The following is a 16793-nucleotide window of genomic DNA, read 5'->3' as shown; positions in this document are numbered from 1 at the left end:
CCGATCCATCCATCAGAGTGTAAATGTGTGTGATTATTATTAAATTTACTTTTCAATGATAAATATAACATCATAATTTCCTCCCACACATAAATGCTTTTGATTATTGAGTATTATTTGAGTTTGTCATTCTTTTTCTTTCCCTTCTTTTCTTTATCTCTGTAATATTCTTCTTTCAAGTCCTCTCTCTTTCTCTGGCTCCATCCTTGTGCTGTGATGTGGAAAAGATCCACATTGTTCCCCGAGTAGGCATCCCTGTGAGTGGCCCTGAACACTGCTTCTCTTGCCAATGAGATGGCTTCTCCTTTACTCAGGCTCCACCTCAGCTCTCTGTCCAAGACTCCATAAGCATAAGGTGAGCCTGAGCCCACAGAGAAGACATCTCCCTGCAGTCGGGCTCCGTCACTGCACACATATATAAGCTTTGGACCGCTGTTTGGAGAAGTTGTTGCAGTAATGTTTTGGTTACTAAAAACAGCCAAGGAGCTATCATCAGTCATCCAGGGTGAGTCTTCCAAACTTGTTGCACAGTCAACGGCACCCTCTTGCTTATCCCAACCACACAGTGTAAGAGCAACACACATTTCAGTACCTTTAAAAGGATGGAGCATAGATGAAAGGAGCTTAGCTGTGGCACGTATTGAAAGGCGATGTCCATGCCGTAACTGGTACAGTCTGATCTCTCTAATCAGAATTCTCTCCCACAGCATGCAATCTGCACCACTACCAGAAGATGTGACCACTAGATGAGAGTGAATAGGGGTGATCTTATGAACAGCCGGACAGGCAACAAGCCCCCCGGCACTGGCACGTGTGTCTGCTGCTGCTATTACCCCACCTTGGAAGATGAAACCCAGGGTTGTTGTTCCATGAGCCAAACGGAAAGGCTTCTGGACTGTCATTGAATTTTTGGGTGGGCAGAAGGATGACAACGGTCTGTTGATGAAAGAGGAGGAATGTGGAAGAGGTGGTATAAAAAAATGCAGTGGAACTCCACAGTTGTTTTCAGATGTTTCCAGTCTTGAGTATCTTAGGTTGTAACAGTCACTCGTAGGAAATGGAATTGCTGCGTCCCCCAGAGATGAAAAAGAAAACCATTTATGTTGCACCGGCCTTTCTTTGAAGCTGCAAACATCTTCCAAAGCCATGATGGTGTAGACACAGATACTTGATCACAAAATCAGAACATCTTTTCTGTTGAAAAGTAAACAAAAGTTGTTCTCAAACACAGTCTATCCACTGAAAAGCTGATCAAACACAATCTTAAGTGTCAAAGAAACAGATCTGGTTTGTAGAGGGCGGATGCTGCTACTCTTTCTCATCTGCTTCTGAGTTCTTGCGCTTTTATAGCTCATGCAGGTGTGACAGCTGGTAGAAAAACACACACATATACACACGCCGTGTTCCATATCCAAAACCATTTATGGTTTATGTAAGTGATATTTTAGCCTACATGCTGTGAACCTGATATCCGCAGAAGCCACTTTCTGCAAGTCCTACAAGTGGAGTTCAGTAAGGACAAGCAAAGCAAGCGGTGCTGCCTAGTTGAATCTATAAATAGAAATCAATCAAAACGTACCAAAGTGAAAGTGATCTTTTGCCTTTCATCTCAAACAGCATTCTGTCATAAAACTTTGTTGCTTGTTTTCATCCATCTTTTACAACACTGTCATCGGTAGGCTGCAACTGGCTATTGTACTTTCCACAAAGCACGCCTGCCTGGATCCCAATGGAAACTGTAGGTGTTTCCGTTTCACATATGTCAGTGTCAGAGACCTGCACCGTTTTCTCGTTGTGTTCGCATGTGAAAACACAACCAGAATTGGCAAATAGAGGAGCTTCTGTGATATATCATCATAACAGACAAGTTTTTATCTGACTGACCACCTTGGCCAGCAGCAACTACAGACATACTTTTAAAGAATATCACAAATTACTGATGATTAAATAAAGCATGCCATTTTTAAAATGATCTGAGGATAAAACATCTTCAGCAGTAATGTTATTTCACATAACACTGAATTTTCTGCTGAAAAAATATTTTTTAATTTTAGTTATTTATGAACAAATTGCCAAATAAACCAATTTTATGAGTAGGGAAGTGTTTTTGTGGTGTTTTATTGCTTCTTAATGAGTGGGTCTAAAAAAGTCTCTATCTAAATAATTTCTGGTCAATGTTTGTTTAACTATACAATAGTTAACAATGTGTGCAGAAGCAAGACGTCCATGTACTGTAGAGTGCAGCGAGCTGCGGGAGGCTGTCAGCACATTTAAAAGAGTAACAGACAGGCAGCACAAAACAATACGTTTTCATCTGTATATTAAAAAAATAAAATAACATAGCATAAAATTAAATATAATAAAAAATAAAAAATTGTCCCCATTATCAGCTAGTAGTAAATAATTTTTTGTATTTGTACAGTGGAGGAAGGGCTTGCCGGGTTTTTATTTTTCAAATCTGGTTTCTGGTTTTTATTTTCTCTATCAAAGTACAGCAAGCTGTTCGTCTTGGAAAAAGAAGTCGCCGTGAAACATCAAATGGCAACGTTTAAACAACGCTCGGTGCACAATTATCGCGACAATGTACGCGATATGCAACTTGTGCACTCATTAGCCATCTTGGTTCTGTCTAGCCAGCAAGCATTGCAATCCTTAGGAGCCAAGATGGCGCCAGTTTCTTCTAAAGGCAGAGCAATGTGAAAGTCCGAGAAATCAATTCATTCAGTCGGCTAAAGTCATGGCGTCTGCCAGCACAGGGAGCAGGGTGTCCTGCGGGAGAGATTTGAATTGTGTGCCAGAGATAGCCGACACGTTATCCGCGGTCGCCAAACTTGGGTAAGATGGTTTTTCGATTCTACATGTAATTTTTGTTTAGCTGAAATGAGCTTATGAGCAGAACGCGCTGCTTTGCTAGCACGTTCTCAGTGCATGATGGTTGCTAAGCTAGCCGGTGAATTACCAGCACGTGCCCGAATCACAATGATGCTTGACACTGTAGTGAAGTGTGCAGTACACAGGCTCTGCCTACTCCCATAGTATATTTGAGCTGTGTGGAGGATTACTTAGAAAACAAGTTTGTGTTTTACTTCGTGCTGATATTATAAATATTTTGAATGTTAACTGAAGTGCTTCCCTCCTCTGGTATCCAGGTTCGACTTCCTGTGCATGCCTCTCTTCCACCCGAGGTTCAGGAGGGAATATGAGCTGGAGCCCGCTAAATCCCGACCTGGAGCCCAGACCCGGTCGGACCTGCTGTTATGTGGCAGAGGTCAGTTTCCCTGCCCCTTTGTCTTTTGCAGCCTGAGGCATTACTAGCTATTAAATCATCAGTCCCCCTAAAGTGAGAGGAAACACTGAGTGTGTTATTCTGTGCAGGGTATTTTTGGGCATGGTGGGGTCTACTGGTGCCCTTTATTTATTGGGAGGGGGGGGGGTCAAGGTCACTTTAAATTCTATTTAAATGTAATATTAAATAAATTTAAGCATAGTCAGTTTTTACAGTCCTAAAAGTGGAAATTAACTTCTTATTAGGTCTGTTAAACCAAAAACACTGCAACCTTTACAATTCTCAGTAAATTACTTTTTATTCATAGAACATAAATTTATCAAAGTTTGACGACATACGTTTGTGTAAGTGTGTCATGGCATAAATGAGATTTTAGAAAGATTCAGGAAGGAACTGCTGATGTTCAACGGGATGGAAAGGGTTACAGAATCTGAACAACGTGTTGTTCATAGCAGGGCACCAAAAAGAGAGCAGCTACTCTGCAAAAAGAATACTGAGCATTTGAACAATCTTATGTGGGCTTCTGAGACCAAAATAGAACTTGCTAGTTTACGTTTAAAAGACTGTTTGGAGTAAGGAAAACACCGCATTAAAGCATAAAAGCGTGGTGGTATTATCATGGTCAGGGCCTGTTTTGCTGCATCTGAAGCAGGGGAGTTTGCCAAAAATTAATGGAGCAATGAAGTCTTTATGTCAGGACATCTGTCTGCAAACTAAATCTCATCAGAAAGTAGGTAGGTTGTGCTGAAAGACCAATCCTAAAAATACCATTTGTTCTGCTAAAGCCCAGCCTAAGAAGGAAAGTAGATGTTAAGACACTAATTCTAATCATTTTCATATTTTGTATTAAATACTCATCATCAGAAGAATGTGATTTTAGCATAAAGGTAAAATGGTTAGGTGTTTGATGCTTTCTCTAAACCGTCCTTTTGTTCTGTCTAGATTGGAATACTCTAATCGTTGGGAAGCTCTCTCCATGGATCGATGCAGATTCAGAAATCGAGACAGAACGCAGAAACTCAGAGGCTGTAAGTTCTTTGAGTTTGATGGTGCTTGTGAGGGTTCTTTGATCTTGAGATATGAGTGAGGTTATCGTGTCATCTTTTTAATGCTTATCTTATCTGTTTTCCCATGTTCCTCTCCAGGCTCTTGCCCAGGAGCTAAACTTCTCCGCCTACCTGGGCCTGCCTGTCTTCATGATCCCTCTGAAGGGCCTCAGTAATGCCAATCTAGCCCGAGTGCTGCTAAATCACATCCACACTGGACATCACACCTCAAATGTAAGACGCAGCACATCAGGAATCAACAAGCACACAAAGACTGTATTAAGATGTCAGAAAAGTCAAGACAGTGGAAGTGCTCATTTAACTGCTGCTGTCCTCTTTGTTGATTAGTTCTGGATACGCGTCCCACTGATGGCGTCAGAGGACATGCGGGAAGATCTGACTGAGAATGAACCGATCTCTTGTACTGATGACACAAGCGTTGATGAGAAGACTTGGAGCTGGTTAGTTTCATGCCACGGCACTTCCTGAGCAACTGAGTGCCGTCTGCATGCTGAAACGGTTACTATTGATTTCCTTTAAAACACTGTCTCTCTTTGTTTACTTACCTCATTTTTTTTTCATAGGTGGAACTCATTCAGAACCCTTTGTGACTACAACAAGAGAATCTGTCTTGGTGAGAGAACACACTGTGAAGCAGCAACCTGGGGCAAACTTCGGGCATTGAGAAATAATTATGCTCCTGTCTGTTACTGAGATTGTGCTTCGTTTGTATTCCTAAAGCGGTTGACATTGGACCAGATATGCCATCAGACACTGTGATTGATAAATGGCTCGGAGAACCTATCAAAGCAGCCATTCTCCCCACCAGCATCTTCCTAACCAATAAGAAGGGCTTCCCTGTTTTGTCGAAAGCCCATCAGAGAATAATCTTTCGACTCTTCAAGGTATAAAATAACATTCATAGATTGAGTTCTGTTAAAATCAAACAATCTGCAATCAAATACAAAAAGGTTGTTTTTTTTGTTTTTGTTTTTTTGTCTACTTTTGAAAAAATAAATCTTTAAATTAAAATGATCTCCTTTTTTAGTTGGAGGCCCAGTTCATCTTCACAGGCACCAGTCGGCACACTGACAAGGACTTCCGATCCTACCTGCAGTACCTGGAGTACCTCAACCAGAACAGGCCTGCACCCAATGCCTACGAGCTCTTTGCTAAGGGTTATGAAGACTACCTGCAGTCACCTCTACAGGTGAGGAAGTACCCTTTCATGCTCACGTTTGTATGCCTCTGTGCAACCTGAAGCCATAGCTAGATGTATAGTTATGTCTGGTTGGATCACTGAAGGAACATCAGATTAGATTTTGATGGTCAAATGCAATGACCTTGCAAACTATACATTTTAAGTCAAGAATTAATCTGTTAATTGTGACATATTGTACACATGTCTAATAATATAAAGTAATGAAGTGATGACATAGTCGAGAGATATGAATGGAAACTGCAGTTTCACTGTTTGGTAGAATTGTAAAACTGTGAGGCTGTTTTGCTTTTTCCTCCTAATCAGGACCTTTTAACGTCATGTTTTGCTTTCTTTGTTTAGCCTCTGATGGACAACTTGGAGTCTCAGACATACGAAGTGTTCGAGAAGGATCCTATTAAGTATTCACAGTACCAACAAGTAAGACAGTCAGACATTTTTTGGGGTATGAGGAGGCATGGCACAGATGTTACAGAGAGGTCTTTGCTTGTCCAGTAGACATACAAATGCAGTAAAATTGTTTCCCCTACACAGACTTTACTTGGGCAGACTGTTCAGATATGCAAGTGCATTTGTTTTTATGCATCACAGAGAACACGGCTAGCTGTGATTAATTTTATTAGTGGACAGTCCCTTTGCGCTTATTTTGAAAATTCAGTTCCTGGCTCATGTTTCCTTAGTGGATGGTATCAGTTTTCAATATTGGTCAGTTGCTTTTTACCTATGAGCTTGTAATTATTATCCATCTGTCCATTTTCTTGAAAAGCCCTGATCCAGCCAGTGGACTTGGACCCAGAACATTCTTACTGTGAAGCAACTGTGTTCACCACCGCACCACACTGTTGCCCATAATCATTATCATTTGCTTTGGCCTCTGTTCAGCCTGAATGTGAAGATACGCCTAGATATTTGTCTGTGTATGTAGAGCTTATCCACATAAATCAGACTGTCACTCATGTAGCATTTGAAAAACACTGACATTTAGGTGTTTGGTGTTAATAAAGGGGTTTAAATGGTCTGTAAGAGTTTGAGGCAAAATGTATTTAACACCATTTTGTTTTTGGTCTTTTCTTTGTGTGTGCAGGCTGTATATAAATGTTTGCTAGACAGAGTTCCAGAGGAGCAGAAGGACACTAATGTTCAGTAAGTATCTATATCTAAAATTATTGTATAAAGAGTCACAAGTGAGGATTGTGGAGTAGGAACTGTATCCAGATATTGATTAATACCTCAATATCATGGCAGTCTATAATATACTCCTATAAGTCTCACTGGAAGTAGAGCAGGATAACACACACTGACTGTTTAAACTTCAGTGGTAACCACCAGGGTAGCAGCCTTGTCTAAAATGATGTGTTTTTTCCACAGGGTGTTGATGGTGTTGGGAGCAGGTAGGGGTCCTCTGGTCAATGCATCCCTGCGTGCTGCCAGGCAGGCAGACAGGAGACTGAGGGTGTATGCTGTGGAGAAAAATCCCAATGCTGTAGTGACGTGAGTAAAATAATGCTTTCAAATGTTCCATGTTTCACAGCGTACAAGCAAAAATATTATCGCATGCAACAGATCAATTGCGCTACCTGAATGAGTCTATAGATTGGATAAAAGCTTGGCCTTTGATTTTGTCTGAATTTATAGTGAGTGAGGAGGGGATTGAAGTGAAGCCTGAAACTTTCAACGCTTATTTTATTGATGTGTGTTCTCTAGGCTAGAGAATTGGCGCTTTGAGGAGTGGGGGGATCAGGTGACGGTGGTGTCATGTGACATGCGGGAGTGGGCCGCACCAGAGAAAGCTGACATCATTGTCAGCGAGCTGCTCGGATCATTTGGCGACAATGAACTCTCCCCAGAGTGCTTAGATGGAGCACAGCATTTTCTCAAAGGTATTTCAGGATTTTAATGAAGACTTAATTACACATGTAGACACTGCAGAGTCATCAGAGGTCATTTTTCCACACCAAGCCATATTGAAAGCGTCACCTTTTAATGCTTCCTGACTCTAATTACTTTCATTTTCCCCTTTGTTTATATCATCTCACCTTCAGATGATGGCGTGAGCATTCCCTGCTCGTACACGTCCTACTTGGCTCCTCTGTCATCCTCTAAGCTTTACAACGAAGTACGAGGATGCCGCGAACGAGACAAGGATCCAGAGTCCCATTTTGAGACGCCCTATGTTGTGCGCCTTCATAACTTCCACCAGTTGGCTGATCCCAAACCCTGCTTCACCTTCACACACCCCTCAACAGGTAGATGGAATCGCTTAAAATCCCTCTAATAAGCTTGTAGAGCATGTGCTCACCACCTCTCCCTCCGTCTGTTTCAGATATGAACAATAACCGGTATCAGTGCCTCAGATTCACAGTGGGTTGTAACTCTGTGCTCCATGGCTTTGCTGGCTACTTTGAGACCACTCTCTACAAAGATGTCACACTCAGTAAGTCAGCAGATCCAGATCCATTTGTCCTTTGGCCTATTTTGTTTTTTATTCATCAGGTTTTTTTACGAGTTCCCCAGTTTTAGAATCTGTCATCGTCCTTGCAGTTTGGGCTGGATGGTAAAACCATGAAGATTATCACAGCAAAATAACTTTTCCTCAACAGAGTAATGTAAAGTTAGTAGATTCATTCCAGCCATGTGTTGATAAATGCCTGAAAATGGCATGAAAAACCAAACAGAATGGTGCTACGCCAAACCAATCATGTGGCTCGAAGAGAGTTAGAGCTGCGTCAGGTTAGGTTGATGTACACAGTTGGAAATGTTAATGTTTGGGCTACCGCAGACATAAACGCCAGTATGTTAACAGTGTGAGAAAGATGAAAGAGAAAATAAAAACTGATAACGTGCCAGCATTACCAAACATGCCCCCCAAACACACACAGCCCAAGGCTCAAAAGGCGAGGACATTGTTGGAAAGAGAGGTCAATGAATGCAACAGACAGCTTCATATAAAAGACACGATGTCATCAAGCAGAGTTAAATTAGAGAATTAAAATGTTTGTTTGTTCTGTATACCTATGTTATTTATTTTACATGAGCTTGAAATTAGAAAATTATATTTAAATCAAAATTGACCTCATATCTTCAGTTAGGAATGGAAAGAAACATTTAAGCTAATAACTAATGCTTCATTTTATATTGTGAAATATATCGATCAACTGAAAACTGGTAAAAAAAAATTATTATAAGATTTATTTTTCTTTCCCCACATGTCGCACAGCCCTACTTTTAGCACTCAGTCTTTGCACGTTCATATAAAAAAATCATGACCTAGTTGCTTCAAATGAATGCAGAAGTTAGGACCTGTTTTCTGTCAGTCTACATCCAGCAACAGAATCAAGAGTGCAGCTTGTTACCATTACAGCCCAGCAGGGCTTCATTAATGTTTCAGAATGATGCGTTGGTGGGTGTAGTTGTGCAGAAAGCAAATAGTTTGTCCATGAAAATGTTCACATTTTTGTTTTGGAGCGTTTCGATCATGATTTCTGAAAAATCAGGTGCTTTGAGCATCGCTAGCTACTTCCATCGTGTTTTTAAAAAAAAAAAAAAAGAGGGAAAAAAAGGCAGGTGTAATGTCTCTACAATCTACAGTCCAGAATACTAGAAGTATTTTCTTTTTCCTTTTGGTTGAACTGTCATTTAAAGTCTTCTTTGTTGGCAGGTATAAAACCAGAAACACACTCACCCGGAATGTTCTCCTGGTTCCCCATCCTCTTCCCTCTTAAAGTAAGTTCCTTAGTCGGTACCGAGTTAAATGCTAAAGTTGAAAAATGAGAGTGAATAGATAAGTCACCGTGCTCCTTCTTGCCAACAGCAACCCATCTCCATATCCCAGGACGATGATGTCACAGTGCGATTCTGGCGCTGCAACAACGGGAAGAAGGTTTGGTATGAATGGGCTGTGACGGAGCCCTCCTGCTCTGCCATTCACAACCCCGCAGGCCGTTCCTACACCATCGGCCTGTGAAGAAGACGCGTCGGCACAAGTTGGCAGACTCCTGTGTTTCTGTCAGACTCTGTGGCAGTGGAAGAACGGGTGTCGTGACACAGTTAAAAACCTGGACTTGTGCAAGCCCTTGAAAGTCCGCGGTGATGGGCACTTTGCAGTTTAGGAAGAATAGATCGGATAAACCAAATTTGAACCTTGTTTTTAAATCTCGTGCCACATTCACCACTCTCACCTGAACCCAAAGTGTACTGTTGCTGTGAGAGTGGCTCATTCAGATTAGGTCAAACGTTAACACCGCGTCGTCATGCTATCCTTTTTTACTTGTCCTTATTGTTCTGAACTACAGTTCAACACAGCGATTTACACTCAATCCTGGACTTATGCCTTATCAAACACACATTCCATACACAATATTTGCATATTTAAACCCTTCTGCTCAACATGAGAAGATAAGAAGAAGGAACTGCTTTTCAGGTTGCATACCATGACATTTGGGGCTGTTTGTTCATACCTTTGTTTTGTTCGAACCGTGTCAATAAAGACCACACTGTAGTGTTCTCTACATACCGTGCCCTTTTTGTTTGAAGCTTGAATGTTTTTGAGTCACATGTTAAATTGTTAAAATGATAGATTTTAGTTGTTTTTTTTAAAGGCAGTTCCTGTATTTTAATCTGTTGAAATTAAATGATGATCTGATCTGCAAGGAGGTGATTTTTCCTGTAGATGTCACCCTTTCTTGACCTTGACCCTAAGCAATCCTGATTCTTTTTACAAATGAAGGTACAAGTGCACTGTTTCAATTCATTTTGCCCTAACAAGAAATTCTCTCAAGTCCTCACGGTTGTAGTGCTGGGGTCAGGCTAGTTGTTGTTAGATGTTTGGAGAGATACACTTGCAACAGTTAATCACTTCACCTCCAACACTTTTACTGATGAAGGGAAAACAGCTAAGTCAGGCTGCACAGACTTAAAAAAAAAAAACATTTTAAAGACTGGTGTTACACCTTATGTGTCTGAAAAGTATAGTTACTCATAACATTTCCATGGGCTCCAGCAGTCCTGCACAACTATAGTAGTTATTATAAGTGAAATGCAAAACATAACTCAGCTGGAGTTTTCAGTGTCGCCGTGACAAGGTAAACTTTATTTCAAATAAACCTACAGTTTCCCCTGGTGTGGGCTTTTCGTCAGGGAGATGTGCTTAACAAGATCAAGTGCAGGCTCAGCGTCCATGAGAAATCCATATTATGTCCCAGTGCTGAATAGTAAGAGCATGGGGACACACAGTGAGCACACATGGCCTGACTATTGTAAACTCAAGCCAGTAAAGAAAATTAACTGCTTTTGTTCCCCCAGAAAATCTGCTTAGACTTGAAAAAACAAATAACACAGTTGGTGCACCTGCAGAGACCCTGTGCCAGCTTTTAGATCAATTCCAAAGAGCACAAATTAGCGAAAGCACTGTTGCCTCCTCATTTTATGTCCTCTTTTCATTTTTTGGCTCCAGTTTTCTAAATGAAGTCTTCAACGTGAAGTCAAGAAAGAATACAAGCATAAATGCAGTATGTCAACAGAGTGATGCTGTTTCATAGAAGATGCTGAATCTGTTTTGTTTTTTTTAATTTTAGAATCACATTTTTATGTTAATTGAAATGGTAAACTTGTCATTTTTATCTTCAAAGTATCAATTCTTAAATGTTCTGTTTGTCTTTTGCTCACTTAGGAAACATTGTCAGATTTTGTGAGTCCTAAAGGAGGTACTGTAGAATGCAGGCTCACTGGGTCATTAATGGTGTAATGAGTTGGGTGAGAACAAGTGTATTGTTTTCACCAACCGGGGTACTTTGGATTGATATCAGGCTAAGATTAAAACCAATTTGGAAGATTAAGATTAAATAACACGATGTGCAAATGTTACAATCTTTTAAAGGACCCCAAATCCCCAAAATACTCTGCAGAAATTGGCTTGAACAAATTAGTTTGGCAGGCGAAGGAGGCGAGATCAGCTGCAATCCTGGCAAATCAGCCGATCTGTTTCGCCTATCCGTTTGGTAAATCTGGTAAGGTGTGAGCTATTTAAGTCACTTCAGCCTACATAAAGTTGCTGTGGCCTCTGCAAGTCACTTTACAACCCACCTGGACCCCACCTCTGGTCAGATTATGGTCTTGTTCTTTGGGCTCCTCTGTCCATGTGGAGCCTTCCACGTGTTTGCATGGAAGTGGACCCAGAACAGTTATACCGTCAAATAGAAATAACTAGATGGCACACCAATCATATTTTGTCTGAAGTTGATGTCCCAGTCTAATTTAATTAGCGTGTTATAATATACCCTCAAAGTGGATGGATGTTTTCATCCGTAATGACCTAAACAGTTTATTTTGCACAGTAACAGAAAGATTAAAACAAAATGCTCCATTAAATAATAATAGATATAGAAGGAATAATCAATCAAAAGCAATCTTAGGTGCACTGTAGTGCATAACATTACTGCTGTGCTTTTAGCTAATAGGCTATTGTAAAAAAAAAAAGAAGAAAATTTCCCCCCGTTTTATTTACTGCACACCTTGCGTCTGTGGATTTCAGTGTTGGTTAGCTGCCCTACCACTCATATTATGATGGCTCTCACTCTCTCCAATTACATCCTGGAGCTTCTCTTCCACTGCTGCCTTCCCCCTGGCACTGGCCTCCGCCTGCTGGCTGCCGTCTCCCTGTGTGAGTCCTTAAACACAATTGAAGATTATTGCGCTGCATCAGTGAATTAACAGATGCAGATAATGGGGGCAGCATGGTAATACCATCCACAATGGGTAATTTCAGGCTTGGTGATTATAAGCTTATTTTCTCAAGAGCTGTCTTCTGCTCATTGTTCTAAACCATCAGTGAACAAAAGAGCTGCCTTTCACCGGGGGGGTGTCAGGGTCAGTGGATGACTCTCAGCGAAGGCACATTGAACGTCAGATAAGCAGATTCTAAAAATGCTGTTTGCAACTTTTTTGCAACTATCATTTAAGTTAAACCACCTGCTTTATCCCCCCTTTGTTTATTGTCGTCTATGGAGGGGGAAAAAAGCAAGCTGCATGTGCAAAAATACCCATAATTTACTCACAAGACCCAAACAGTTCGCATGCATCCATACTAGACTTGGCTTTAAGATCAAGTCATTTCCACGTTATTATTATGAGTTATTATGTTATTATGAGTCCACCATATAAAAGAACATAGAGAGAAAGTTAAATCCAGTCAACAATGGGTTAAAAAGTTTCGGCGACTTTTCCCCCAAAATAAGTTTTAAGAATTGTTTTCCTCCCACACTTTATACACTTCCAACACATGGTGCATGTTTCCGATTTGACTGCTGATTGGCTCTTTGAGAGCAGGGACAAGAATCAGGATGATTGTAAACTGAGAAAAGTGACTTAGAAGTATCTGCTTGGCAGCTACAATAAGAGCTGGCTGATTTCTCTGAATACTCAGGAAATGTGCCTCAGTGCTTCCTTATTCTTTTCCTCTATGAAAGGAGAAAGAGAGAAGTTCACCCAAGAAATGATTTGAATGTGTAATAAATGCAGACATTTTCTGTGTCCATCTTTTTTTTTAATTATTATTGCCATTTGTTTAAATCGAGAAACAAACAAATGAGTGCATCGCTTTTGTGTCGCACTCAGTGGCCTGTAGAGTTATAGTTAGGACAATAAAAAAGAGTTGTTAATTAATAATTGGAAGTGTGAGTTACCAAACAAATAACAGAATTCAAACAGCCTTCTTGTCCCCAGCCGTTTCAATGACATCCTCATCGGTTTGACATCCTGCCGTGTAACACGGTGGGCACGTCCCCCAAACTTCCACCGTGAGGCTATAAAGGCCACAGCGCCGAGCGTTAGTGAGAATCCCAGAGCAGCACACAGGTGCTGTGCCGATAAGTTGAATTATTGAATCAAATCATGAAATCATAATTAACGTGAAAAAGGCTCAAGGCAGAACATATTTAATATTAAACACAAAACGATATCCTGCACAGCCATCGTGCACGATTATAATTAAGAACGCACTCACATTCATTTACAGCTCAATTTAAAAAATTTTTTTCCTTTTTACAAAAAGTCTGCTTTCATTTGTCTTAAGATGCGATAATAAAGTGTCTCTTTCTCTGTGCTGCACGAAGACCAAACAAATGGCCTCTAACTTGGCGCAGTGTGTCCCTGTCCTTGATGCTTACATGCGTGAATCGCTTCACAGTGTAGCCAAGATGTCTTCACTGCAGCTTTTGGCCTCATCATGATCATGGGTGTTATCCAAATGTGCTTTGGTAGTATTTGCTGTGCTTTCATTGTCTAGTTGCAGCATCTCTGCCGACAGTTTGTTTAGTTCATTTATGTTCGTGTTCCTCACAAGGCTGTGGCTGCTTTTTGTTTTTTATATTTTTGTCTTACAGCCTTTTAAAGCTGAGGTAGGATCGGTGCCAGTGGCATTACCAGTGGAGTTACCAACTGACTGTTTTACTGGTAATAAAACATTTTATAAGCCATTCTCAGACCGTCAGTTTGTAAATTATTTTTGTAAACGCCTGATGCTAAAATAGAGAAATGCTGTTTTTGAAGGCACCGCCGTTATTTAGTCCCCTTGTTTCTCACAAGATTTATTATCCTAGCAAGCATGAAAGAGGGATTACAGTCCCTCATAGCTCTTCATCCCACTTCTAATCCACATCCACGCACTGGCCAATCTATCAAACCAACTCATTCATGTTAATGCCCCTTAATGCTTTGTGTGGGATGAAAGACTAATTTGTCTCTTTTTGTCCAGAGTTATTGTGAACTGGCTTTGATTAATACTGACTATTTATGAGAATGTTAAGGCTTTGATGGTTAACAGGAACGTATTAATTATCTGACATCAGTGAAGTGTTTATGTGGGAGTCTGTAAAATAAGAAACTTTCATAGGCTATTGTGGCATATATTCATATATAGTTTTTTATTTTAAAAAATGTAAATGAAAAACTAAATGTCAAACTGATGAACAGATGTCTATTACAAAAAATGAGTTGTAAACAAAATCGATACTCAAATAGTAGCAGCAAGGTTGTGTTTGTCTGCTGCCCTCTACTGGCCTGGGATGTCATGGCAGTGGTGGTCTGGTTTCGTGTGTGGTTCAAAAAGCATGATGTAATTAGTAGTTTGGTGATATCTGAGTATATAATCACAATGCTTCTAATCTTTCTTTGAGACACTTGGAAGAAAATTACTGTGAGTATTGCCAATCTCTGTGGATTTCTCCACCTACGTAGGGGTCAGCGTCTCTGCCTTCACAGTGTCGCAGTCAGTTTGCCCCCCTCCGTTTCCTGCCTGTTTCATTATAGCTGGAATTGCTGTGCTTTAATTCATATTTTTCCATGATGATTTTGGATCAATATCTGTGGATTCTGCACAAAAAACCAGGGTGCAAATAAGAAGCTAAGCTTTATTTTTTGAGTCAAATGGAGAAGACCTGAAATCTATGATTATATTTGTTTACAAGAACGTCTTACTCTGGTATAATGGCCTGTGGTGCTCTGTGATTACTTTCTTTACTTGGTCTTGTTGTACTCCATTTTCTGAACTGTTCCTCCAGTGGTAAGTCCACATGTTAAGCAAACACCATCTGCTCCTGTTCCCAGGATGTTATGTCTTTGGTTCTGCTTTCAGGCTGTGTTTTGCCAGTGCAACAGAAGCCCGTCTACCACGCCTGCTGCCTTTATTTATTGCTTTTGGCCTGTGTGCTCACCACAACCTTTTCCCATCACCACACACTCAGATGGTTGCATTTCCTCTAAAATGAACCGATAAACTGACTGAATAAACTGATTCTTACAGTGAATCTTTTCATGTTTGGCATTTCACCTCTGAGATGCCTGAAAGCACAAACAACATGTAAGGCTTGTGTGGTAGAGTATTAAATACAGGGGTCAAGAGGTGACAACAAATGTTATTATATTAATACTGGTCTGGTTTTTCCTCACAATTTGTTCCAGGAAAATGACTAATCTGTTGTAAAAACGTGGTGGGCATACCCGCTAATGAAGGAGAACCTGGGGCTACAAAAGAATTAACACCTGATGAAATGTGTTTTTAATCAACTTTGTTCCCCTAAGTTTTTCTTTATTTGCCAATGAAATCCTTGTGGTTATTCATCACTAGAAACTATTTTTATGTAGAAACACATAAAAAGAGTCACAAACACAAATTGTGTCCTAACTTTTTGACACGACTGTAAACACATTGGTGTGAAGAAATCATTCCTGGAAGATAATTCCTAGAAAGAGGAAACACCTCATAGTGTTCTGCACTGCTGGCGTCAAAAGGCTTAGTCCAGAGCTCTTTTGCTACACTGAATGGTGCAATATCATCTTTATGCATATTCAGTGCCATTTTTTTTTTTTACCTTAACATTTTTAAACTTCTCCCTTGTGTCCCTGTGAGGGTGTGTGAAACAATGTATTGTTTATAGCATTATGTGCTGGCACTATCACCCCACTATAGTAACAAAAACAAGTCTTTGCACTTTATAATTATTTTATTACATGTATATATTTTCTGCCACATTATAGACGATTTTCCTTTTTTTTCATCTTGTAAATTTGATGTATGTTAATAAAACTTGAATAATTATCACATTTTGATGGTGCTTGAAAATGGGATGTGCTGATGTCTTCATAAAGTCTCTGTTAAGTCTTTATAGCACACGCTGCACGCCATTTGTATTGCTCTGCCTGCTGCACATTCTCATCAATGTTTCATCCACCTGTTGAAACGCCTGACGTAGACTAGGTGGAGTCCACCCACAATGACTGATCAAATTGCGGAAGTAGTGGACAGGTACGGTAAGCTGAGGTGGGTCAAATGTCACATCATCGAAGCTAAAGAGGAAAAGTACTTCTGCCTTCACAATAAAAGCTTGATCCCATACCCCATTCAAATACTGCATGCCTTTTGTTTGTTTGTTTGTTTGTTTGTTTGTTTGTTTGTTTGTTTGTTTGTTTGTTTTTGTTTGATTTTTTTTGATGAGCCAGAAGCTGACATATGTTATTATTCGCGTGTAATTTTCAGCTTGACTGTCTTTTATCCAGACCTAGATCCAGTCTACAGCTTTTTGGTGACCTGTGCCTGCATGTAAGTCAGTGGCGTACTTGGTGTATTTGGCAGTCTGACATTTGTGTTATAAACTGGCTGTTTGCTAAAGTTTGCATGTTGTAACCGGATCCTGTGTGTCGTTTGTAACATTGCGAATTTTGGGACTTTCTTTAAAAATACAAAAAAAAA

At 40.2% G+C, this 16793-nt stretch overlaps 2 protein-coding genes across 2 annotated transcripts; one reads left to right on the top strand and one right to left on the bottom strand.

Moving 5' to 3' along the window:
• Window positions 1-113: 113 nt before the first annotated feature.
• On the bottom strand, window positions 114-1148 carry psmb11a (proteasome 20S subunit beta 11a). Its single transcript, XM_085440425.1, has one exon. It carries the CDS (start codon window positions 1146-1148, stop codon window positions 114-116), a length of 1035 nt encoding a protein of 344 aa, XP_085296551.1.
• Window positions 1149-2633: 1485 nt separating this feature from the next.
• prmt5 (protein arginine methyltransferase 5) lies at window positions 2634-10200 on the top strand. The gene is made up of 16 exons (XM_085439387.1): window positions 2634-2835; window positions 3150-3268; window positions 4229-4314; window positions 4432-4566; window positions 4681-4793; window positions 4917-4966; window positions 5074-5237; window positions 5381-5542; window positions 5894-5971; window positions 6636-6694; window positions 6920-7042; window positions 7256-7431; window positions 7594-7797; window positions 7875-7985; window positions 9210-9274; window positions 9363-10200. Exons 1-16 carry the CDS (start codon window positions 2738-2740, stop codon window positions 9513-9515), a joined length of 1896 nt encoding a protein of 631 aa, XP_085295513.1. The 5' UTR covers window positions 2634-2737; the 3' UTR covers window positions 9516-10200.
• The last annotated feature ends 6593 nt before the right edge of the window (window positions 10201-16793 follow it).

This window comes from Copadichromis virginalis, linkage group LG18 (assembly GCF_057382275.1).
Source record: "Copadichromis virginalis isolate Kocher_CV1m ecotype Utaka linkage group LG18, C_Virginalis_male_GT1.1, whole genome shotgun sequence".
Taxonomy (NCBI): Eukaryota; Metazoa; Chordata; class Actinopteri; order Cichliformes; family Cichlidae; genus Copadichromis; species Copadichromis virginalis.
Note: the sequence above shows the minus strand (reverse complement) of the source record. Positions and strands in the feature narration are given on the sequence as shown.

Coding starts and splice junctions, on each gene's coding strand:
- prmt5 (XM_085439387.1), top strand. CDS start 2,738: ATGGCGTCTGCCAGCACAGGGAGCAGGGTGTCCTGCGGGAGAGATTTG. Junction 4,315..4,431: donor AACGCAGAAACTCAGAGGCT/GTAAGTTCTTTG, acceptor GTTCCTCTCCAG/GCTCTTGCCCAGGAGCTAAA. Junction 9,275..9,362: donor CCATCCTCTTCCCTCTTAAA/GTAAGTTCCTTA, acceptor TCTTGCCAACAG/CAACCCATCTCCATATCCCA.
- psmb11a (XM_085440425.1), bottom strand. CDS start 1,148: ATGGCTTTGGAAGATGTTTGCAGCTTCAAAGAAAGGCCGGTGCAACAT.